This window comes from Nesoenas mayeri (assembly GCF_963082525.1).
Source record: "Nesoenas mayeri genome assembly, chromosome: 11".
NCBI classification, from domain to species: Eukaryota; Metazoa; Chordata; class Aves; order Columbiformes; family Columbidae; genus Nesoenas; species Nesoenas mayeri.
In genome coordinates, this window is record NC_137563.1 from 7491007 (window position 1) to 7515712 (window position 24706).

Here is a 24706-nt window from a genome sequence, read left to right on the forward strand (position 1 = left end):
CGCTGAAGAAATAGTGATGGATATAAAAATGTAAGTCACTTAGTAGTTCAGTATTTTCTGTTTCTTACCGAATTAAAACCAAAATACATCTTTATGCTTGCCTCCTTGCAGAGTATAAAGAATTCCTTTCGAGACATAAAGGACATTGGTTTCTTACAAGTCAAAGTTTTAAAGGCAGTGGACCTACTGGCAGCAGATTTTTCAGGTATTTTATCTCTATTTTTCAAGCATATGATGCTATAATATACTGGGAGTGTCATAATGTATTGCGAGTGCTACTTAGACTTTGTGCAGTATTGTCAGTTGATCAAGGAAAAGTAAATTTCTCATCATTTCTCCAGTGGTGAAGCCTCCCTCAGGGAACTGAGATACTCAATGGTTTTGACTCCCAGAAGTAAGCGGGAATGTCCACTGGATGGAGATCTAATTTCCCCCTTCAGATCTGAGCGGCGTGGCCAATAACTCAGCACTTAGCATGGCGTGCTGTTGTATTTTGCAGTAGGAATATGTGAAATAAGAGTTGATATAAAGTGATGGTACCTGCAAAGCAGCCTCCCCATCTTTTAACGGGTGCCTTGTGAGATTGTGAACGAGACTTGAAAGATTTTTGGGGGCATCTGACACAGTGCTGAGTGTGTGGGTTTGGGTGGTGCTGCAGGCTGTCACCCGAAAAAGAAAGTTTACCAGCGATGGGGATGCGAGTGTGATGGTATCTCCTACAGCTTGTTTGAGACTTTTATTTGAGATGATCTTTTGATGTTCCAAGAAAAGGATGGATTTTTCCATTGAGCTGTACCTCAAATTGTGCTTGGTCCCAACAGCAGTAGACACTAATACTTTTTAAAAATACAATTTTTTATTGTTTCTCCAGGAAGGTCTAGGGAGTCGCTACTTCTCTGTAGCGACTGCATGGATATAATTATTTTTATCATCTTCTCCAGGATTCTGGAGAAGTTTTAATTCCCCTCTGTAACTTGCAGCAGCCCGTAATTCACAGACACAGCATTGTGTATTGTATATTTGCTGACAGTCATTTTTTTTAAGATAACTTGTTGAAAAATGCAGGAAAGATGCTTGAGAGAAAACACTTTTGCCCCATTCCCTCATATTCATGAAGAGATTGTAATGTAAGGGAATGTTGCTTCTAAAATCAGGACCAAAGGATAAAGCTCAAGATTAATCACAACACTATTTCAGTTTCAATTTGCTGCTTAACCCTGCAATGGAAAAAAACCCCAACAGTTACTGCAGACAGCAGTACTTTAAAGAACTGAAGAATTTAATTTGAAAACAAACAAAACACCTGCCAATAACAAAAGGTAGCTTGTAGAGAAATGCATTTCTAAACTGGCATAATGTATACATCTTATAGGAATTTAGGAGTGTAACTGCACCTTGCTGACAAATTTGACAAGGACTGTACCACAGCAAAGCAGAACCTTTGGCAAACAGCAAGGCTGGGGCTATCTAGAAATATGCGAGGTTTTAATATAGATAGTGTCCCAGGAAGGAGCTGAGCCTGGCAGGTTATTTGCCCCTTGGAAAACTTCACTGATGCTAATGCGTTTTCATCAGTGATGGATTTGGCCCCCTTTCCCTCAATACTTAAACAGGAGCACGTGGGTGGATAATGAACATTGGAAGAGACACGCAGGTTTCTTGATTCTTGCAATTCAAAGACTTTTCATACAGAGTATGTGACACACATTCCTTGTGCATAGCACAGAATGAAATTCTGCTTAAGTAAAAGGTTACTCAGTCTGTCATTATATTCAAAATAACCCAGGCTTTGAGCCTGATTCATGAAGCAAATGACAAATTGTTTTTCAATGGCAGTGCTGAAAATATCCTGGTATTATGCTGTAATAGACCCACCAAATTGCAAAAGGATGCAGCCATTTTAGGTAAAAATAGCATAATTTCTGATCGTGAAATGAGAGACATAAAGATTAATTATCTGTTCTGAGCCATTCATAAATGATTAGTGCAGCAATTATGGGCTTCCATAATAGAGCCCTCCTAGAGCAGTGCCATATTTCCTGCATTGCCAGGGAGACTGCTCAGATTTACTGTTATTGATAAAAGTAAATTCAAAGTCCAGCTACAAATCTGATAAAGGGAAAATCACAGAGACAATAAGAGGTACAAAGATTTCCAAGGGTTAATAGAGGAGCAGTACAAGCAGGTAACGTTCCCTCCTGGTCCTGTCCCACAGCAGTCACAGGTCTTGGGTGAGTGAACCTCTGCAGATCAATCATCTGATGACAAGTATAATGTCACCTTATACGTTTTTACTTATTCCATAATAAAGATTGGATTTTGGTGTGACTGGGATTTCTGTTGTCAGTTCATTATACGTTGGCACTATAGATTTTAATTCCAAGTTTTTAGCGTACTGTGATAACAGCTATCAGAAAGCAACATAGTATCTGCTTTGGCTTTGAACAGTGTCTTGAAATCCATGTTTTCCATTTGATGTAAATTTTAGGCTACTTTCCACACAGATACATCAGGTATGTAGAAGCTCTTCAGCCACAGCTAGCACAGTTTGAGCCTTTCATACTTTTATATTCCTAGGTAATAGTTTTGTTGATGTGAAAATGACTTTTTCTGCTTTGTTGGATGTTTCTGTGTACGCATGAGAGTTCTCCTCAAACACTGCATTTGCTCACTGACCAAAAAATAGCATTCAGAATACCAAATTATACAGTGGGATTGTTTTTGGCATATACCAGTTTGCATTTCAAGCAGTTTCTCTGAAAGGCTACATGCATTTTCCACGCTTATCAGAGAATGGAACATAAGCTGAAAAGGAGCAGACTAATAGATTCCAATAATACACATGGTCTTTAAACTTTACCAATATTGACTAGTTAATATCCACTGTTTTACATAGTGAAAAGGTTCTTGTTTAGTTTAGAAACTTCTCAGAGTAAGAACCTTACGAGCTTTGCATTAATAATACCAAAAATAGCATGAAGAAAAAGACAGTTTTTTGCATAAATATCTTGTTTGTGTGCTATGTAAATTGCTGCATTGGTGTCATTGAGTTGCCTACATAAAAGTTAGGCTGGAGTGTCTGTGGCTCAGTTATACATGAGCACTGAAGATGTGTTTTAAATCAGGTATTAGAATGAAGCCACCTGAATGAGTTATAAGATATGTATGTTAGAATTTCTAGAACTGAGGCTGCATGGGAAATATTGTTTATTTAGCAAATCATTCCATCAGAACAAGGCAATTAGCAGTTGTCTTAATGGATCTTACTTCTATTTGACCAATCACTTTCTCAGCCCTACTGCAAAGAAAGCATGTGCATGCTAAATATAATAACTGATCCACTTCATTTTCTTTTTTATTTTTTCCTCAATCTGATCTTTCCCTAGGTAAAAGTGATCCTTTCTGTGTATTAGAGCTGGGAAACGACAGTCTTCAAACACACACTGTTTACAAGAACCTCAATCCAGAGTGGAACAAAGTTTTCACATTGTAAGTGGATTGCTTTTGAACGCGTGCTGCAATACCAAACAGTTAGCAGCTTAACTGGAAAAGCTATCGACTTTGGGGAAATAGAAAGGTCAAGTTGAAGATAAGTCATTTTTCACAGTCAGGGTGGATGTTGGAGAAATATCAAATATAACTCAATTAAAGCCTTTTGCCTTTACTAGTTCTTACGTGGAGTTTATTAATAGAAGTCATTAAAAGAAAAATTACTGTGATATTTATAGGAAGAATCACGACTAGACATAATGGAGTCATAGCTGGATCCAAGAGGTAATATAACAGAATGTAGAGACCAGATACCCATGCCTACATTTTTCATAATTTAAAATAAAAATGTTTCCTGCTAGAAATCCTTGTTTGATTTGTGAGCACGCAGAAAATTAGAGCTCACATTGCTCCTGGTATATCATCTGAATTTAAACTAGTCAAACACAGCGTAGCCCAAAATAGGATCTTAAATGCTTATGGAAATAAAAGTATTCTCTTTTTTTTGGTTACTTTATTAATAACAAAAGTGATAATTTAGGTGCTGCTTTTTGACAGCACAATTTTTTAATCTTGTTTTTTGTGAATAAGTGAGATAACTGGTTCTAAGACTGTAGGTAGTTTGTGGCAAGGAAGGCGAGGGGTGACACTGGAGCATTTATGACATTTGCATCTGTCCATTGGAAGAACAATTTGAGAACTATGTACTTCTTTCAAAAGCAACATTTGTAAACACTGGGCTGGATGTGAACACAATACAAAGTATCTGATCTCTTTGACAGAAGTACCTTGCCAGATTTCTGTTTAATTCATGGCTGCAGCTGAATGTGTGTCTGTTGGAGTCCTTTCTCTTACTTTGTCTGTTCTCAAGAAGTTTCTACTCATCACTGTTTATTCTGAGATTGCGCCAGCTGATGAGTCTTGTTGGATGTTCTGCCCAACAAAATAGATCTAATAAGAATCCAAAATTATTTAATTTAAAAGAGAGGTTTGCCTCTATACTTCCTGTGGGTCTCAGAAAGGTCAGCTGTGGACTTTCTCTAACTTTTATTGCTGTTGCATGGCCTAATGCAAGCACCAGAACTGCAGAGCCAGTCAGGCTCTCGCATCTCTCCTTAGATTTTTGGCAATTTTAAAAACTTCAGTTAAGCACCTTAAAAGCTATTGATTATTCAGATTTATTTTGGAGCAGAGGGGATTGTTTTGAGTAGATGAACCCATTTCAGTTGGAGTGCTCAATACCACCAGAGAGCCCTTCCATCATATTCGGATTTTCTGCAGCACACATATCTGTGTGTGTCTCTGTAGGATTTTAGTATTTTGTACCACCGGTAACTATATCATATGAAAAATTATAACGGCTTGGAGAGGAATATGGAAATATCGTTACAAAAGTGACAGGTTTCAATGTATTTTAAAGTCATAATGTCTTGAAAAAATGCATTTCATGTGGTTTGGCTACCACTAGTGCCCGGGTCACATCACAGAATGAGCTACACCTGCTAGCTAGAGGGGACAACCAGGGGTTGTTAGGTTTTTGGGGGTTTTTTTTGTAAGCAATTGGTTTTGTTAGTACCTTAAAAGGGGGATAATTGTTCAATAATTGTTCAAGTCAAATGAAGTTACAAAAGTTTTGATTCTTCAATTATTTCTTTAATGCCCTGAAGTGTGGTTTTGAATTCAGCCCTTAACCCTCTTCCAGTCACCAGAGCTTTGTCTGTTGGAGAGCCAAGTTCTACACTGTTTGTATCAATACTGATGCACAAAAAAAGTCACTGTCTAGTAGTTATTTTCTTCCCCTAGTTACGGGGCTGAAACATGAGGGGAAAACTCAGGGAATACTCATCATTTGGTTCATTTTGGGGGGGAATTGAATTAAATGCTAGTTTGATACTCTAAGGTAGTACAAACTTAATTAGTAAAACATTATTCTCAGATCTTTGTGGAGGAGACTGTGTGCATGTGTATCAAATATTACTGTTTTTAATGAGTCTGCACTTTTTGTTGCAGCCCTATTAAAGATATTCATGATGTTCTGGAAGTGACAGTGTTCGATGAAGATGGAGACAAACCCCCTGATTTTCTTGGAAAAGTTTGCCATCCCTTTGCTGTCTGTAAGTTACCTTTGCCACGTATATAATTCAAGTGTTGATGGTTTTGCTGAGAAGGAGAGGCATTTCTTTTCCCTGTAGCACAAAGCAACACAGATTTAGAAATAAAGAGGTTTTGTGATCTATATATGCCTTAGTTGGCAGTGTTTATAGTTCTCCTTAGTGTAACGAGCATTGCCAACCCATTTTAGTATGAATTCGGTTGATTGTAAAGAAAATTGCAGAAGTGTCTGTATTTCATCAGTAATATATGCCATGTAGGTCTGAAAACATAATTGAGTTGTTCTGTATGTTTCCACATCATCTTCTGAAGGTAACATTTTAAGCATGTCTTTTGTTCTGTCTTGCTTCTTTTTACTCAAGAAAGTAATTGCACTTCACAGTAGGATTGACTAGAGATAGCTGTTGTTATTGGCACAGCCGAATAAAATTACCTAAAAGGGGTGTTTTCTACTCCATAGTGCTTTTAAAGATGGGTGGTTTTTGTTCTGTAAAACAAATATGTGGAGAGTGAGCGCTACCATGGGAGTGTAAAATCAAAACTGGAAACAAAGTGAGCTCAGGGGAAAGTGGTTGCTCTGGAGATTAAGGAGAGTTGAAGCTTTTTCCAGAAATGGTCAAAAAGGCCAAGCTAGAGAGAGGGGAACATAAGAGTGTCATTAAAAAACATTAATAGAGAAATGGAGGGAAAGCAGCTTTGTGTTTGGAAAGACTGATATTAATTTTGGAACAAGGGCTGGGGGTAATAGAGTAAAACCAGATGAAAAGAATGTGAACAGCTCCATGTGTATGTGAAATAGCATAGAAGATTCTGGTAACTTTTGCAGTAAAGCTTGAGAAGAACTTTCTAGGCTGTGTCTTTTAACAAATCAATGAGTAGATAGGCTGGAAACACCACGGGACTCTTGTGCTCATGTAAATGCGCACAAGCTGTAAGCATGGGGGTTTCCTTGGGTTTTGAGGCGGCAGGTTTGCTATGCAGAGGAGAGGGTGCGACAGGTATTTATGCAATGAGCCCTGTACAAACACTCATGCTTGCAATATATAACATGATTCAAGTGATCCATGCAGTAGTGAGATGCTTTCAGTAATGCTCAGTGTGCTGCTGTGGGTCATAGTGCTCTTGAATAGGCAGCCAGTGAATTGTGATCGAAATTATAGTTGCAGTATCGTTTTGAAACATCTCTGCATAAGCATCTTCACCTCCGCAGAAAGGCTGCACACATCCTCTCATGGTAAGGCGAGAGTTGGAATTTGAGTTCTAGAGATAGGCTGCCGCGGGAAGGCAGCATTGCAATAGTGGGTTAGTGGGGCTCTGTCCTAGCAAAGATTGAGCAAATTGGATGTTTCTGGAAGGAAAGATTCCATCTGATCAAAGGGAGCCATATAAACCCCTGCAGAGTCAGCATAGTTTAGGTAAGGGACCAATCAAGGTCAGAGAGGTGAGCTGCAAATACTTGATGTTTCCAAATAAATAATAAACTGCCCAGAAATCTCTCCAACTGGCTTAGAGGATATGATCCCAACCTAAGGAATGCTTTATAGTGGTAAAGAAATACGCCAATGTGCTCCAGTTTTGTTGTTATTTTGTCTACATAAGCGTACTTCTTGTGTATGTGAATTAAAAGTAACGTGGCTTCTGAATCTCTTCAACAAAGCGTGTTTATTTTCATCCACCGTGTGCTCTTTTCAAGTTATACTGGAGTCCAGAACAGAGGAACTCCTGCAATTCGGCATAAGAAGAGCCTAATCTATAGAAACTTGTGTAAATACTGGGCTTTTGGTGTCCCACACACCATCATGTGCTTTGCAGTCCTCCTCTTCCCTCTGTGGCTCAGGCTGCATGTTCTGTTTGAGGCTGGGGATATTTAGATTGTTTGTCTGTTTTAGTGACTTGAGTTGTCAGTCTCTCTAGTTTAGACCAATATTAGAGTGAGTTGGGCATGGAGGGATGATTTGATGTTTACGGGAGGGGAAAAAAAAAACCCTCTTAGCATCTTTTATTCCATTTTTGATCACTTTGTTAATTTTTCCCCAAGTTCTCGTATCTCTGATGTTCCTGGAAGAGAGTGGCTGGAGCAGCTGCTCTCCTGCAGATCCAGCGCTTGCCAAATGGTCTGTGTGATCGGCAGCAGGCTGTGTGGGCTCACAGTGAGAAGATGTTAGATTTGGATTTTCTGTTGATTTTATAGGCATTTGTCAAGTATCCCTCAGGAAGCATGTAACAAGGCAGAGGAGGGGAGTGCATGTGTGTGGTAATGTCCAAACTATTCAGCGTAGGGGTTTTTTTTGTCCAAGGTTTGAGACAAAAAAAATAAAATGAAAATTGTTTATGCTTTCCCTTGCCAACTGATCTTCTTCCTTCCTGTCTAAACTTCTCTGCCTCCTATTTCAGTCAAATCTAGTGTAAATATATTCATCTCTGCTTCTGATTAAAAAACATTTTGCACCTATTAACTTAGTCTGCTCAGACAGAGAACTGCAATTTTCTAAGCTCTCTTTCTTGAAATCGGAATTTCGATGTATGTTGTCATTTTGACTATAAATTTGAATGTATCCTTTGAACCATTTAGATAAATATGCTAAAAGAGAACAATAGTTTAAGACTTAAGGAAGCCTTACAAATCATATAGGTTTAATTTCTCCTAGGTAATCAGGCCTAATATTTACCTTGCATTAAATTCCCTTTTGAAAATGAAAGTGCCTTCCTCCCCCCCTGTTAAAAATGCACAAGTTTGACTTGTGAGCTGTCAGCACATGAAGTAAGTTTACTTCAGGAATTGTTCATGGATGACTAAATTCTTTTCTTGATGAAAAATTGCCTTGAATAAAGTATATGTTAGAGGGATATGAAATGTTTAATTAATTTGACAACGAATTTTGGTTTAAATGTGTTCAGGAGTCTTACACTGACATTTTGCAAACATGCGTACACCTTCATCATCACGTTAACACACAAATAACCTTACTGCACGAAAATTCAGAGATAGTGAAATTACTTATGCTTTCCATTCATCCTTGACTGTGATCTCGCCTTATTTCAGGCACCAAATAAGAAACATAACAAATTTGGGTTGCTTGAGTAGAGTTTTAAGGTGTCAGATGATGAATAAAGCTGCAAAGTTCACATTCTTCTGATAGACATGATGAAGATACTGGGTGAATACACATTTCACTTTGTTTCTCGTACAGCCGTGTTAATAATGCAATGTAAAGACCTTGATTTCAGTACACTGAATTTGGGGGACAGAGGGAAAGAAGTTTTTATTGACTGCTTTACACCTTTAGCTTTTCCATGTTATTTGACCTATTGTACTTTCTTTTTCTCCTGCTCTTCTTTTTGTCAACCTACTATTCTCCTGTGTAAGAGACCTCATCTACAACAGAGCTCTGGCCAGCCACATTCACAGAAGCAGAATTTAAACTGGAACAGGCAGAGTTTAGTGCTACCAAGCTATTCAGCAAAATGGATCACTCTTGCCACAAGTGGCTTATAGAGTCTGACTTGCACAAACTTTAGGCCAAGAGGCAGATCACTTTCTTAGAGAATGGGAAATGAAAGACCATTTACAGCACCGAGCAGAGTAGGCTTTTTGTGCTAGAAACTGAAGATCCTGGGGAATGGAGAAGTAGGGCAAAAACTTCTTGGCTTCCAGAAAGGAGTTTGATAGGTTTAGAAGTTTTATAGCTTTTTGGGGACTTGAACTAATTATCAAAGTAGTCCTTCCCATCTCTGTGTTCCTTTGTACCCTAGATTTTAGTAAAAGCAACCTTGTTTCTCTTTGCGAGGGTCTGTCTTTTGTGTTTTGCTTCCTGAGACTCCCATCTCCTAGAAGGCTGCAAGTTACTAGAGACATGGGAGCAAGCATATAGTGTACTTCAATGAATTTGAAAGCAGAGTATATCAAATACCCCTGTGTAGAAAAGCCTTTGAGTGAAGAGTTGTATTGCAGAATGGAATGTGTTTTATCTGCTGAATTATCAGCTTGGAGTAGGCTTCAGCTGCACCCGTTTTTTCAGCAAATAGGAACAGGTCTATGAAATATTTTCAAGTGCCAAGCAAGGTCGGTGGCCAGTGATACAGTGAAAACAAGCAGTATGACTTTTAATTATCTAAAACATGGCCTGGATTCAGAGAGCAGACACCTGACCATTGTAATCACTTAGCACTTGACCATGAGTGCGCAGCCTTTTCCAGGAGAAAGCTTTTAAAATCTGAGAAAAGTGAAAATGCTGCATCTATGCAATAGGGGCAGCCATGAAGTGCTGTCCTCGGTTCTGACATTTGTCCCTATCATGACCCAGAAATTCTGGAATGGGGAAAAAAAACCCCACATCTCTTCCAGAAAAAAAGAAACCTTGTTTCTGAAATTAAATTCTCCTCCTACCATGCACTACTCACTGAAATGGTATCAACAGGAATGTTTTTCTTGAGTATAACCTGGGATCTTTGTGCTCCCAGGGTTTTCAGCTCCTCCTCAGATTGCCTGGAAGCCCTTGTGTGCCTGCCTGCTTTTTTATTGAGACCATCAGCTCCATATCTCTTTGGTCTTTGGGTATCAATCCTCTGCCAAAACCCCAAATTTTCCCTTCTACTTTGGATCCCACAGAAGGTTGTTTACAGTGAAATGTTTGAGGCAAAGAGTTTTTGGATGAATTAATGGGCATTTTGTACAAAATTGAATCAAGGTATATTACAAGACAGGGGAGAAACAAAAAAACCACTTTATTCAGGTCCAGGTGGATCAAATATGTGGCTTGCTTTCACCTTTTCCTGGGGAAATATGTCCTTTGATAAGAGTAGGTGTGTGTCTATTACAGGACAGCTTTATGTTATTCAAGGCAAATGGTATGACATTGTGCATCAGCAATGAGCTCAAGGAGGAATATCAGAGGTTCCCAAATGCTTTAGATGAATTACCCTTGGAGAGTAGCCATTACCCTTTCCACACGTCACGGGTGTTGATGTACAGAGGTTTAACCCAGCGTTCTTCTGTCAGGTCATCAATATATGACATTGAATCTGCATCAAAGCAGGATACAGAGTGAAGTTTTCTTAAAATCAATGTTAAAAAAAAGAAAGCTACTAAACCATATTTCTTTGAGACAAGAGCAATGAAAAAACACCCTTTGCTGTGTAAGGGTCCTGTCTTCTCCGTGTTTTGTGTCATATCAATCTCTGCTTTCGCTATTTCATTAAAATTCCCAAGCGGTCACAAGGTTGTTGCTTAATAGATTTAGCATTGGCTGGCTACATCAATACCGTGTTTAGTCACATTTGTTTTACTGGGGACATCTGTGCAAAGAGTTTAGCAAATATATTCGTTCATTTGAAAGGAACCCAGTGCACTTTGGACCTTGACTGTACGGTGGTCTCATGTACTTCAACATTTCCTTCAGGTAAAGCACCACCAGAAGTTGCCTCTGTAGGACCAAATACTTAATGCACAAAGTATTCGGTCTTTTCTTCCAACTTGAAATTTCCTTTGCATGCTTCTGTGTGGAGAATGGACTGTGATATAGAATATATGAGTTCTGTGAAAATATTGATGCGTGGTGATTCAGAACAGGGAAATGCCTCAGATATCAGCAGTTCCCATGGGATAAAAATCCTGACACTTTTTCAGAGGTTTTCTGATGGTGACCTTGCAAAATGAAGCATGTTGCTGGGGTAGGCACTGCTGTCCTCATGTTAATCATACGGACATGGGCTGTCTTGGTTGCTGACTGAGCCCCAGTATGTTGTATGTTATTAAGAAGCTTTCAGAGAATGCAGGCATTAATATTCAGTGAGGATATAAAACATCAATAAAGGAATAATATTGATTATGTCTCTTTAAGGCCCTCACCTGCAGATATTTTCACATTTAATTTGAATATTCCTTTTCTTCCATTTTCCCATAAGTGGATGTCAGCCTTCGTGGGAAAGATATTCTATTTTAGGCACAATTATCAGGAATAATAATTGACTGAAATGTGTGTGAGATCAGGTACATAGCAAAAGGTGTTTGGGCAATAGAAGAAATTTGATCTTCCTGACATATAGTTTCATCCAGGACCCCATCCCTGGCTGCTCACCTATTCCACAGCTGGGCAAGGCATTTAAGCAGTCTTTGTGAACAGCAGAAACTAGGGAAAAGTACCCAGAAAGGAGAAAAAAATAGATCCAAAATGAAATTAATATTACTGGCTGTCTCTTGAGATAGAGGGAGACATTGAACAGAATCTGAACTCTGGCCCAAGAACAGCATGCAACCAAAAAATAGAGTACTAAAAGCTATTTTGGATGTTTTCTTCTGGGCACAGTTGAGACATGCCACCGAGCTAATCTTCAGGCAGTCCTGGGTGTTAGAATTGCCCTACACCTTCCGCTGAACCGCACTGGCTTAGCACGTTGCCCAAACTGTGAAAGGTATTATTCTTTTGCTTTTTTTTTGCAGGTGTTTGTTTGTTTGTTTTTAAATCCAAATAGAAATGCAAAGCAGAAATGCCATTTTGTAGCCAGTTGTTCTTCTATTGCTCTTTTTTTGGCTCTGAAGAAGGTCAAAAGTGAGGATATCTGTAGGAATGTTTAGTCTTGGGCTGAGTTATAATTGCACAATTACACATCTTTTACCAGATAAGTCAAACACTTATAATTAAAGATGCCAAATGAAGCTGACTGCAAAACTGCATTTGCACTGCTTTACTTTCTACCCTGTTCAGCCTTAAAATAGCAACAACAACAACAATAACACCACCATTTAAAAAAGTTTCCCAAGTGGCAAATAAGCCCCATTTCCAAAGACATGGAAGCTATTTCTTGCCTATTTGAAACTTACGATGTGAACACACATGCAGCTCCACCCAAAATGTTTGATTCAGCTCTTAAAAAGAAGAGTCTTTTCCCCAATGTCAGAAGCAATTTCTGAGTGCAGAACGCCATGATATCAGGCTCAGACCTTCTCAGTAGTGGCATCATTTCTTTTCCTTTTTCTGTCGATTTAGCAGCATGTGACATTTTTTTCCTTGTTGATTATGTTCTTGAAAGATATGAGAAAAAAGCATATCCCAAGGAATATAAAGAAAACTTTCCACCAGTTGTTGTTCCTAGGGCAATAGGATGAAATGTTATGAGAAATATGTGTAACTGAAATACATGGAAACTCAGTCCTCAAATTAATAACTATGGAGAATCCAGAATTATGACACTGTGATATGTATTGGACACCTACATCTCTGCAGACACACTGGGAACAACATACCTTCTACCCTGTTACAGGAGAGTCCATGAATCAAAGCTCAGTCTAAACCTGGTACTTGTGGCATCCCCTTAGACCAAAGGGATGATAACCTCACACCAAGTCCTTCTGGGCCTGTATCTCTACCATTGCAATTTTTCAGTTAATTTGGGAAATAGAACAAAATTTTTCCAAATACGTTTTGATTTCTTTTCATTTGGTGGCTTTTAAAATTATTTTCTACCCTTGCTTGAGGTGGGGTGGAAACAAACTGTTGAAATAGCAGAATCTTTTATGATGGGCGCTCTGTGTGGCAGTTCACCTGAGGACCTTCTGGTGCCAGTCCATTTGGCACTAAAAGAGGGGGCAGCCACTTCAGCAGCTCTTCTGGTTTTGGGCTGCAGGATATCTGTGCCTGCTGGTCTTCAAAATAGTTTTTTGCTTGTTTCTTTGTTGGGAACTGCAGAATCCTTTACCACCAACTCTAACCCTATGTGTCCTTTCTTGCAGAGAAAGCAAAGGCACTTTGTGATCCACTTAGTGCAGTGCCTATTAGTGTTATTATTTATTGTTATTAAATCAGTACCACATATGCCTGCTTAACTCCTAGCATCCTGTTAAGCAAAGCTTTGGATGAGAACATAGTAAAAGCTGGAGTTCTGGTTGGACACCATTGAAGATGCAAAGTTAGTTTTTGTGAGAACCCTCTTCCCTTTCAACCATTACCCAGAAATCCTATCTACCCTTTGATGAGGTATTTGGTGCAGAAGGGTTGGAGCAATATTGGGAAGGAAAATGACCTTTCGCTTGTCTCCTGAAGTCACTTGGTTCCCATTATGCTTTTTTTCCCCCTCCCTTACTCATTTTTACCATGGTTTATATGAGTGCCTCTTCTAAATGCCAGAGCAGCAATAGCCGTTTTAAATATGGTTGCAATTTCATGCCCCCAAATTTCCTCCGTTATCTTTAATCTTTGATCATTACAGTCCCTGAATGTAGCTTTTTGGTAAGCTGCAGTTTTTTTATGTTACTGCTGTTTAGAATTAACTGGTCTGCTTCCTAAAAAGCCAAATGTTTAATCAATACATATCCTACTGTGTATAATAAATACATTTCTGCCATCACTTTTTGAAGAGAGAATGCTTTTGATTTGAGCCAAATAGTTTACAAAATGGTAGGAGAGGTTTGTTGCTTTTTTTTAATAGACGTTTAATGCGATAGAGCCAACCGGCAGATTAGAGCATAGAAATGGTATTGAAATTCAGGGGTGAGGTGGGGGGAGAAGTCTTTTACACGAATTAGTTAATTTTGAACATTTGTTACATTAGCATTCGCTCCACTTAAGCTGATTAATTTCTTTGGATTATGTTTGTTTCCTGGGTAATAATTTGACAACTTTGCAATAAACTAAGCATTAAGAAGTGGGTTTGTGTACTGGAGTGTGCAATAGGCAGGTAAGTTGTTGTTTGTGGCTCTTTTCCTGAACTTTGGGAGAAAAATCCCATTTTAAACCTGTAATAACAGAGGCTGATTACTTCCCATCAACTCACTGGCTTCCAGGGCAGAATTTTCAGACTTGTTATTGTGTGCACTGCTCTACTATAAAGTACAAGGTCTGTAAATTAAAGTTGGACCATAAGAGATTTAATCTGCAATTTTATAGGTCTCTAATCCAACGATCATTTTGTATTTCAGGCTCCGAGCATATTAGCAGGGTTTGGGGAGGGGTTTTTTTTGTGCTTGCAATTTATTTAGTTATTTATTTGTTTGTAGTATCTTTAAATTATATTGTGAATTACAGCTGGGAAAATATTGATGCTTTTTCTCTCCCCAAACTATAGATTAGAAACGGTAAACAAAGTTGTTACACGCTGAAGAATAAAGACTTGGAACATGCTTCAAAAGGAGTAATTTACTTGGAGCTAGATGTCCTATTTAATCCTGTAAGTTGACATATTTTCTCTTTGCTTATCACTGATGTAAGAAATGTGTGAAACTACAAGGGCAAAGGTGAGGGATGATGCTTTCAAAACCAAGAGTCAAGCTGGAAATGTTCCGACCTATTTACATCTGGTGGTGGAGGGGTGTTTCATAGAGTCATAGAATCGTTTTGGTTGGAAGAGACTCTTCAGATCATAGCGTCCAACTGTAATCTAACTCTTGCACTAAGTCATGTCCCTAAGAACCTCGTTTATGTGTCTCTTAAGCATCTCCAGTGATGGTGACTCCACCACTTCCCGGGGCAGCCTGTTCTAATGCCTGACAACCCTTTCTATGAAGAATTTTTTCCTAACATCTAATCTAAACCTTCTCTGGCACAACTCGAAGACATTTCCTCTTGTGCTATCACTTGCTATTTGGGAGAAGAGACCAACACCCTCCATGCTACAACCTCCTTTCATGCCATGGATGAAGTAGTATTGGGATATCAGAGCTCTGTGATGGCCTCTCCAGGTGGATGGGACAATGCCGGGGCATTTTTGGACTGACAGTGACCACAAGTACCTTAGGAAGGAGATGCTGGTTACTGTATGCCACAGCTTAATTTGCAACAGCTAAAAAAGGACTTAATGTTTAGATTATTGTACATTATTTGTAACACCTACTTTCTCCCCAAAAAAGCTGACCCACGATGTTCTCTTCCCAGGGCATTGACAGGAAAATTAATGAGGCATGGACACAGTGCACATAGTGGTTAGGTGGCTGAGTCAGTCTCAATTGTTTATGCCCTACAGCCTTTTACGGAGTTAAATCCAATTTATTAAGGCAAATGTGGGCTGTACTACAGCTCTACTCTTGCTGAAGTGAGTCCAGCTTTGCCCAATTTAACTTATCCCTGCTTTTCCTAGCAGCTCATCCTAAGTCCCAAGGAGGCTGGGCAGAGTGAAAGATCCTGAAAGATGTATCATCATCATCAAGACTGATGATTCAAAAGCGAAAAAATGAACTCAGAACTGCAAATCTTAAATTTTATTTATTTATTCTAGGTAAAAGCAAGTATTAGAACATTCAGGCCCCGAGAAAAGCGCTTCACTGAGGAGCACCGCAAATTTTCTAAAAAGGTGAAAATTGTGTCTAGGCTAAGCTCTTACATCTGTTTTGGAAATATTTGAATTGCTGTAGCACAGTTGCAAGAACAAAACCTGTTTATGCATACAATGCTGAACACGTGTAAGTTCTTTGTATTTCGGTATATATGAAAAGGTTTGTTTGTGTTAACGTGAAATTGCTTTCTGATCTAGTTTGCATCAATAGTTCAGCTTTGTGCTTCAAAGTGGGGAAAATGATAACTGTGGATGTTGCACTGTTCGCAGGACCTAAAGCTCAATGAGAGCCTTATTCCCTCCTTTGGGAAGGAAGAAACTAAGTCTAAATTAATTATTTAAAAAATCCACAGGATTTTAGACAAATTGCCATTATCCTTTTTTTTTTTTTAAATAAACATGCCCTATAATGAGGCTAAAATTCCCTATTTATTTCTATGGACCAGTCCAAAACATGTAGAAGAGGTTCAGTGTTTTGATTCCGTTCTCTCTGGCCCATGTCCTGAGGCATTGCTATATTTTTGAGAACTGAAGGGGAATGAAGGTAGGTTTGTTTTACTGTTTTATTTAGTTTTGGCATCAATACCTGTTTTTTTGTAAGGGACGAGGAAAATCTGGAAGGTTTGGGTGTGATGGGAAAACAGACAGGAGCTGCAGTGTGTCTCTGAAATAGAGGCTTTATTTGTAATATGTGCCCTGACATGCATTCGTAGCTTAAATTATCCCTTGTTTCTGAAGCAGTAGTAGGATACTAGAGTGTTTGATTAAACTCCTCTTCTCCTCCCTTCCTCCCACTCAATATTTATCAGGTCTTATCAAGAAATGTTGATCGTGTGAAAAAAATCACCATGGCAATATGGAATACAATACAATTCCTTCGGAGCTGCTTTCTCTGGGAGTCCACGGTAAAGAGCGTGATCGCATTTGTGGTAAGTGCATTTCTTCTTTTATTGCATGAGGTGAAGTGATATAAGATCTCGCGTGTTACTGTGCCTTTAATCGTTTGCTGTTATTGATGGTTTTTAGCTGCAGGGCTGTGGGTTTCAAGGCAGTTTTGGGCCATGTTGGGCCTGATGGGCATGGAAATTGGATCTTCAGGAATAGCCTTTTGTTCCCTTGGTGCAGAGGTGTTTATCAGCCTGCACTGAAGATGCTCATGGTGGGTGATGCCACCCTGCAAAGGCTGTGACCATGTGATGATTCTGGATTTATTTTATTTTTAACCATGGCAGCTGGGTGGTACAAAAGGAGAGAAGTGGTGGCCAAAAGACTGATGCAGGGTGATGCCTTTGATTTGGGTGATTCAGTGAGTTGGTGGGTTTGTCCCTTCCATCCTCCATTGCAATGAGGCAGCACTTCCCTGCAGGTTGCCCGTGTCCCTGTGGCATGTAAGCAGCTCCGACACAACCTGTTGCAAATCTCTTCTCTTGATGGTAATAATATGTTGCTTTAAAGAGAAAAAAAGAGAAAAGGCTGATCAGTGAGTTCTGCTGCTCTCTGTGAACAAAAAGCCAAGTTCTCCACCTGCCTATCCCACTTTTCAGCTATCTCCTTTTTCCTCTTGGTAGTAAACAACCTGTTTGCAGTTTTCTCATGATCCACTCAAGCACAAAAAGGTTTTGCCTGCTTTTTATTGTGTGGTGTGACATTTTCTTCATGCTTGAAATGTTTGGCATGCTATTAAAGGTTGCAGAATCATTTTGTGGTGGTCCAGCGTGCAGGAAGAAAGTTTTTGAGTTGAGTGTTTATTAAGCAAAATAACAGCCACATCTCCAAGATTTTTCTCTCCCTTTTACTATCTGTGAATTGTAAGTCTCTTAAAGGTTCTTTTGAGGAAACACTTCACAGTGTATTTGCTGTAGATGAGTAAAGTGGACCGTCCCTGACTAAAAGAAGCTCCAGAGCAAAGACAGAGGAGCTGTTTCACCCTGCAGGTTAGAGGGATGACTGGCACGTAAGAGTAGGTAGGACAAGAGGGTCTTTTATCTGTATTTTTTTTATCCTGTTGCTTGAAGCTTATTTAGATGATATCTAGAGTTGATGGTGGAAAGCAGAGCAGAGGCTCTTTGCTAAAGCAAGTACAGCTGTGCAAGGCAACTCTGTGGTTGTGTGCAAGGGAATCTGGTGGTCATGGATGCTGGGGCTGGAAAGAGAGGGACATAAGTAAAATCCCAGTGCTGACATCCTACCATCACCATTCCACAAGAATCTAGGCACATACTTAAGAGATTTTGCACCAAGGTACTTGTGAAGTTATAGCTGTGAAGTTCAGTTTTCTAAACTTGGGGAAAGTTTGGAAATGGTGGAGAGCCAGAAATGTAAGAATGTGGGAAAGTTGGTCTACAGAAAAAAGAATTGATTCTTAGAAGAAAGGAGGTTACAAGTTCCAGATTATTAATATCTTTACTGGATATCATAATACTGGTTTTCTGAATGAAAGTGGGTAATTGCAAAGGAGTAAAAATACATGACTCTAACAACAATTACCGCAGGTTTGTTCTACAAATCAAAATTTAAGTCTGTCTGACTTTTTTCCACATGGAAATAATTCAGCACTGGCACTTAAAATGAAGTGCTAATTATGTATCTTTCTCTCACTATTTTGGTGTGTATGTTCTTAATGTTGAAAACATGCACACAGCGTGGTAGGTGCAGCATCCCTCCCTGCCCTAATCTGTGTGTAAAATCCATCCTTAGCAGGTTAAATAAAAGGTGTATGCGATTCCGCATTTTTTAAATCATCATTCCCCAGCAAGCACTATTTATATACCTTCAGTAGCTAGTTTTGTATCAATTTAACCTGTACCAAATTTGTCCTTATTGACAACCTGCCTGTAGCTGACACTGAACACCAGAGGTGAGGAAGATGCACAAAGTTTCTCACCTGTTTTTCAGCTGTGTTTGTGAAACCATGACTGGCAGCTTAAGGGCTAGCCAGGCCCTCAAACCATAAAATACCTTGTTTTTTCCTTGCAGACTTTGTCCCTTGGGCCACTGACAATAGCCATTGTGACCATATTCCACATAACTTCCATGTGATACCCAGAGATTGGGTGGTCCCAAGGACCCTCTTCCCCTGTTGTATTGCCCTTGGTTTCCTCATCCTCCTGTTGTATTGCCCCATCCTCCAAGGAGAAATAAAGGGAGGGAGGAGGAGGAAGACAAGCAGACAGTATAATCACGTGAACCTTGATTTCTTAAGCAGTCAGACAAAAGCCACTGCCAGAGAGAAGACAATATTTGTGAGATCATCAGAGCTTGGAAATAGGTGAAGACATGGCACGTTACACCTTCCTGTTTTAGTCTTCATTACAGAGCACCTCCCTCCCCATTAGTGCTGGCAGCTCCAGTGTGTGACAAGGACATTATTTCTGGGTGCAGGAGAGAAAAAAGGATAAAGAGGGAGGAAACAGAGGACAGTACAGGCAGGACACAAGTGAATAGGAAAAATACTATCACCATGTTTTCTCATTTATAAAATACATCATCCCAAGCTAAATTTTTTATTAGTTTGTAATGATGAGAGGAGACAAGCCAAGAATATGTGAGTAAATTAAATTTTTTTTGCTATAAAAATGAAATCATATTTTTCATCAGCATTCTGCAATTTTAATCTGATAACTTTTAACCTGACTTATTTGTATAGACACAGAGGACACTGATTGACCCTGCTCAGGCACAAGTAAAATCAGAAATTTTTCTGTTTTAGGGGTTTTGAAATGAGGATTGAAAGGGCCATGAGGTAAAAAGCAAAATTTCACTTTTGGTGACGTTTGCCCTGCGCACAAAGGATTTGGTGCAAATGATGTTACACAAATTCTAGAGAAAACAACATTCTGGGTTGGAGGAAAGAGTCGCACGTAGGTTTTCTGGATTGTTTACAGTGAACATCATTAGTCCGGTGTGAAAAATGGGCACACATCTTTGTGTGTGCCTGGGAATATCAGGAATATTCCCACATGTGGAAAACGTAGCTTGTAGAGTTAATAGCGTTCATATACTGAGAGAGACCTTAAAAAACTTTGCCCATGTGTTCTCCATCAATTCAGGATTTGGGGAGAACTGTAGATTTTTGAGACTAGAAAGCTCTTCAGCCATTCTACTCCATTTATTTAATTTTAATATTATCTCTTTATTCAACTTGATATGTTGCGTTCTGACTGAAACGTGCCTTTCAAAAATGGCTTCGTTCTGAAGTCACCCAAACACATACTCCAGTATATCCCTGTATGGTTATTCTCATGTGCCTGACACTCTTCATATCCCACCCTAGACAATTTGCTGCCAGTTTCCAGGGTGAGTGTTGTAGTTTTAGCCTGGTCCTCATCTCTCCTTCCTCTTGTCACACCTTTCTCCATTGAGACATCACTTTCACGCTGAGTTACTGGTGTCCAAAAAGTTGAAGCTTATGCTGTATGCTTATAAACAAAGTTGTATATCTGTATGATTATAAACCGTTCGCTTTTTCGCCACTTGGGCATATGAAAACTTTTCTTACCTTTTTGTAGCACTTTTAAAAAGAATTCCTGGTCCTTCCTTCTGTGTGCAAAGACCCCCTTCCTGCCCAGCTCCCCCTTCTTCCCTGGTCGTAGAAGTTAAGTCCGTAACAACTGAATCATTCTTACTGTACAATATGTATTTTAAAAATATTTTAAAAGATAATTTTAGTCACAGAATGATTTTCATGAGGAATTATGCATCATTGCACATTGTACTTGTGATTTTATACAACATAATTACACCTTCTATTGACAGTTTTCTCTGCATTAATGGTAATTATGTCATTTAATGAAATTACAGTAATTGCATTAAAAAAACTATAATCTGGTGCAAATTAAAAGGATATATTGACTGGAATTTTTACTATCATATATATTTTTTTTAAAGTTTGCATGATAGTTGCAGGAGACGTTGACAGGATCAGGCAAATGGTGGGAAACCAGCCACCATAGCACCTCTGGTGTGACTGGCATTGCTCGCTGCTCATTTCCTTCAGGGTCCTTGCACACTCACCCATGCCAGCATACTTCATTTTTACTGGCAGCATGTCTCACTACATCAGGTTTAGGCTTTTTGCTAATCAAGGCTGCTGCCAGGTTGGGTACAGGTGGGAGCTATTTTTCAGGCTCAGCCCTAGCTGGCAGCCTGGGTTGGCCAGACAAGGAATTGAGCATGCATAGGCAGTATTTATTTATTTTGCAGTGACATCGCAGTGTGTCTGATTAATTATTTTATGATGGGTTAGTACCAGGAGGAAAGGAAAGAATGTGTGGTGATGCAATGCAATGTGTTCAAAACGTGGAGTTTCTGGTCAGGCTGCCTGCAGCTATTTAATGATGGGCAGCTGGGAAAATGACAGGTGTGGAATAATTTTGGAGCAGTTTGGGCTTCCCAAAAAGCCAGCTGATGCAAGAGCAGGGAAGCCCTGCAAGTTGTGGATACCCAGTAGAGCTGCTGGGGGTTGTGGACACAGCAGGAAACCCAAACTTCAGCTTTTGAGCTCCTTGCTGCAGAGGTGAGATTTTTGGCACCCTTCTCCACTTTATAAATCCAGAGAGACCTGGAGGATGCCCCATTTTTTGGTGAGGGCCTCTTGAGATGTGGGAACTGGAAGCCCAAGGAGTCACATTGCAGCTGGGTGAGGCTGCACATATGGGCATTACTGCCCCAGTTTGCTCCAGTGCTTATCTGGGAGAGCAGCAGAGAGATAGTTTAGACTCTGCAGCCCATGAACTTCTGGCCATCTCTGCTGAATGCGCCATTTCGCACGCTGCCACTTAAGCTTGAGATATGGGAGCTGGATCTGAGCCCGGTTAAACTAATATTGCAGAGGAGACGCCAACCATCTTATTAGACATGAACAATTTTTAATCTTTGTTGAGATGGGCTATATTTATACTGATGACCTACAGGCAAAGGGCTGTTAGATTGTTGACAGCATCCTCTAAAATTGCTAATTGTGCATCAGTAAGAGGGAAATAATCTTTTCCCTCAGGAAAGATGTTTGTTAACCCAAAATCTAAGCCTTCTGGAGTTTACTTGGGGTAAATCTTTCATTCTGCATGCGGACAAGTGTTTCCTGCATGGAATGGTTAGACTTTCCCAAGAAAACACAAAATGTTCCGGTCCTGCTTGTACTAAGCACAATTCAAGCCTGGACTTGACAAGAATTTGTGTGTAAAACATCCAGTTTGGCTTGTGCATTGTTTTGCAACACAAAATGATTTATTTTTTTTTTTCCCTAGTTGGGAAGGGAGATCTAGTTCAATAAGGGGAAATTCTTGGGACAAAATTTTCACAGGGAACATGAGGAATCTATGGAGAAGGGAGACTGGTAACAGCTCTTAAAGCCAAACAACTCAGGATAGAGATTGAGTCACCAAATATCTCTTGGACCTCTGGTCAACCGAGCACAGGATAGAGAACGATTTTCACTGAGACTTTGCTCGTGATTTACAAGTAGATGATAATAAACCACTTCTCTATAGGGCGGGGAAGGAAGATGCACTCACATGAGCTTCCCTAAAATCTTTCTTATTTTCCCCCTGAATTGTCTGCTAATTTTGAACAGGCCGTTCCCTGACACAAAGCACAAACCACCCCGCCATGACTACATGTGTAACTGATGAGTAGCGGATAGTCTTTTTTTCTACCCCCTCCCCTTTTTTGTTTCATCGTCATAGCTGAAGATGAAATATAAATCATTGTTCTCAAACTCTTTGGGAACAGCATTAAAGTAGTAGTAGATTAAAATGTCTCCACATTAAAAAAGCTAAATAAAATGAATAGATGTAATCCTAAAGCGAGAAGAATGAGTATTCTTCAAACACTGAATAGGGAACTTGGAAAAAGAAAAAGCTTAAAAAAAAAGAAGTATTAATGCAAAAGAGATGGTCTTTACTTCCACTTTACTGCAGCGCTTTTGCTAAGGGCTTTTCTCACTCATTTGCAGCTTGTGTTCGCTACAGTTTTAAAGAAGCAATCAGCAAAGGGACGAACAGTTCCTATTTGGATAGAGGAGCTGTAAAATAACTGACTGATGTAATACAATTGTTCATATTTAAGGCTAGAGCTGGTGCTAGAGGAGCAGTGAAAGGCAGGGTTTCAGGAATTTGACCTAATAAGTAAGTAATTCTTGAGAGCCCCTAACTTTTCTTCTCCTCTGTAAATCCCTGGCAAAGGCACATCTTTAGAATTATTGTCTCGAACTCCACTGAAGAGGCTGGATCAGAGGTATGTTTTTATTTCGAGCTATTATATCCCAGTAAAAGTGTTTTCCTAATGACAGAGGAAACGTTTATGTCCTGCTCCCTCCACACTGCTTGTGGCAGCGCCTGTGAAAAATCCCCCTTTGTGCCTGCAAAGCCGTCAGGAGCACGTTACCTGACACATGCAAGTGATGGCTCAGATGAGAAACAGGCTTCTCTAGACAAATGAGATAGTTTTACCCTTCTCCCAGCAATTTTTGCATTTCCAGTATTACTCTTCTGTGGTTGAGGGAAATACGATTTAATTTTGAGATCCCAGGTTTTGCTTTGCTGCAGCGGTTAAAATTCCTGGAATAGCAACAATGATACTGATGATGCTGAGAGACACACAGTAAAGTAAACACATGTTATTTCCAGCTCTTTCAAAAATGCAAGAACAAACAAGGACAAAGTTAATAAGGAAATAGCCACTTAAAGGCTTACAAATATGATAAGCAAAATTTAAAAAGCGAAGTCTGAAGCTTTGGAGTCAGGGTGAGCTGGAGCTGAGCAGAGACCAATACAAATATCCTTTTTAACTTTAAAAGGGATGGATGATCTTATGTTTCCAGCTCAGAGATTTTGGGAATTTGCCTTTTTACTAGTTAATTTTTCCAAAATAAAAATAAAACCATATTTTGCATCTGAGGGGTAATACTCATTTCCTATTGGCCTCTTTCACAAGTCAGTTACCCTATATAGTCTCTTGCTTTTGGGATTGGGGAGCTTCCTCTTAAATCAATTCCGCGCGGTGCTCGTATTTTTGAGCAGTCGTGCTTTCTGTGTCGTGTGCTCAAAACTTACGTGCATCACATAGGAACAATTCTCTTGTGTGGTAATGAGAGAGGCTCATATCCCTGCCTCTCTCTCTGTAATTGCATTGTGTTGTTTATACTCTGATAAAGTTTTTTAATACTTTTTAATACCTTGGGTTTTGTGTGTTAAACTTTATAGTCCAATTATTTAGGTAAAAGCCCAGATTTGTGAGAGGATAAGTGTCTATACTGCTGGTCAGCAGGAATGTACAATAAGGAAGAAATTCAGCTTTGTTAGAGTATATTGATGTAGCCCTAGAAGGTGCCTGCATTGAGATATGTGGATCTGTCTGTCTCCAGAACTGGATTAGAAATATGTAGTTTTCATCTGTTTGCCTATCAAATGACAGCTCACAAAAGCAAGCCCAAATATGCAAATGTTTTATCTAATTAAAAAAAAAAAAAGGCACTAATGAAAAAGGGCTCTTTATAGCTAAAACCTGGACTAAATGCGTCTGCAAACAGTTCTGACTGGCTTTCTGCTGGAGTTGTGACCTGTTGGAGAACTCTGCTCGGCGCTTGCATTCCAGCTAATTTGATATTGCTTTTTATTTTTTTGGTGGTTGAAGCTTTGTCATTTGTTTCGAAGTTGTCATTTTTATTGGTCTCCCTGGCTGATCTTTTTGGGCTCTCGTCAGGTGGTGGATGTTCTCCATTGTCTGCCTGGGCTTGGCAAGCTGTAGGTCCTTTTATTGCCATATAACGTGGGCGTGCTTGCAGCAGTAGCCTGTAATTATACCCACCACAGGTGACAGTTACAAGAGGGCTTTGGTAATAATT

General features: G+C 39.5%; 1 protein-coding gene across 1 annotated transcript in view; it reads left to right on the forward strand.

Annotated features, from left to right (window-relative positions):
• MCTP2 (multiple C2 and transmembrane domain containing 2) overlaps positions 1 to 24706 on the forward strand; it is a gene marked incomplete at its 3' end in the record, with an annotated part of 101383 nt that overhangs the window by 40483 nt on the left and 36194 nt on the right. The window contains 7 exon segments of the mRNA XM_080351119.1: positions 112 to 205; positions 3387 to 3489; positions 5500 to 5584; positions 5586 to 5603; positions 14662 to 14763; positions 15808 to 15882; positions 16674 to 16793. Of these exon segments, the coding sequence (XP_080207245.1) occupies positions 112 to 205; positions 3387 to 3489; positions 5500 to 5584; positions 5586 to 5603; positions 14662 to 14763; positions 15808 to 15882; positions 16674 to 16793 (597 nt within the window).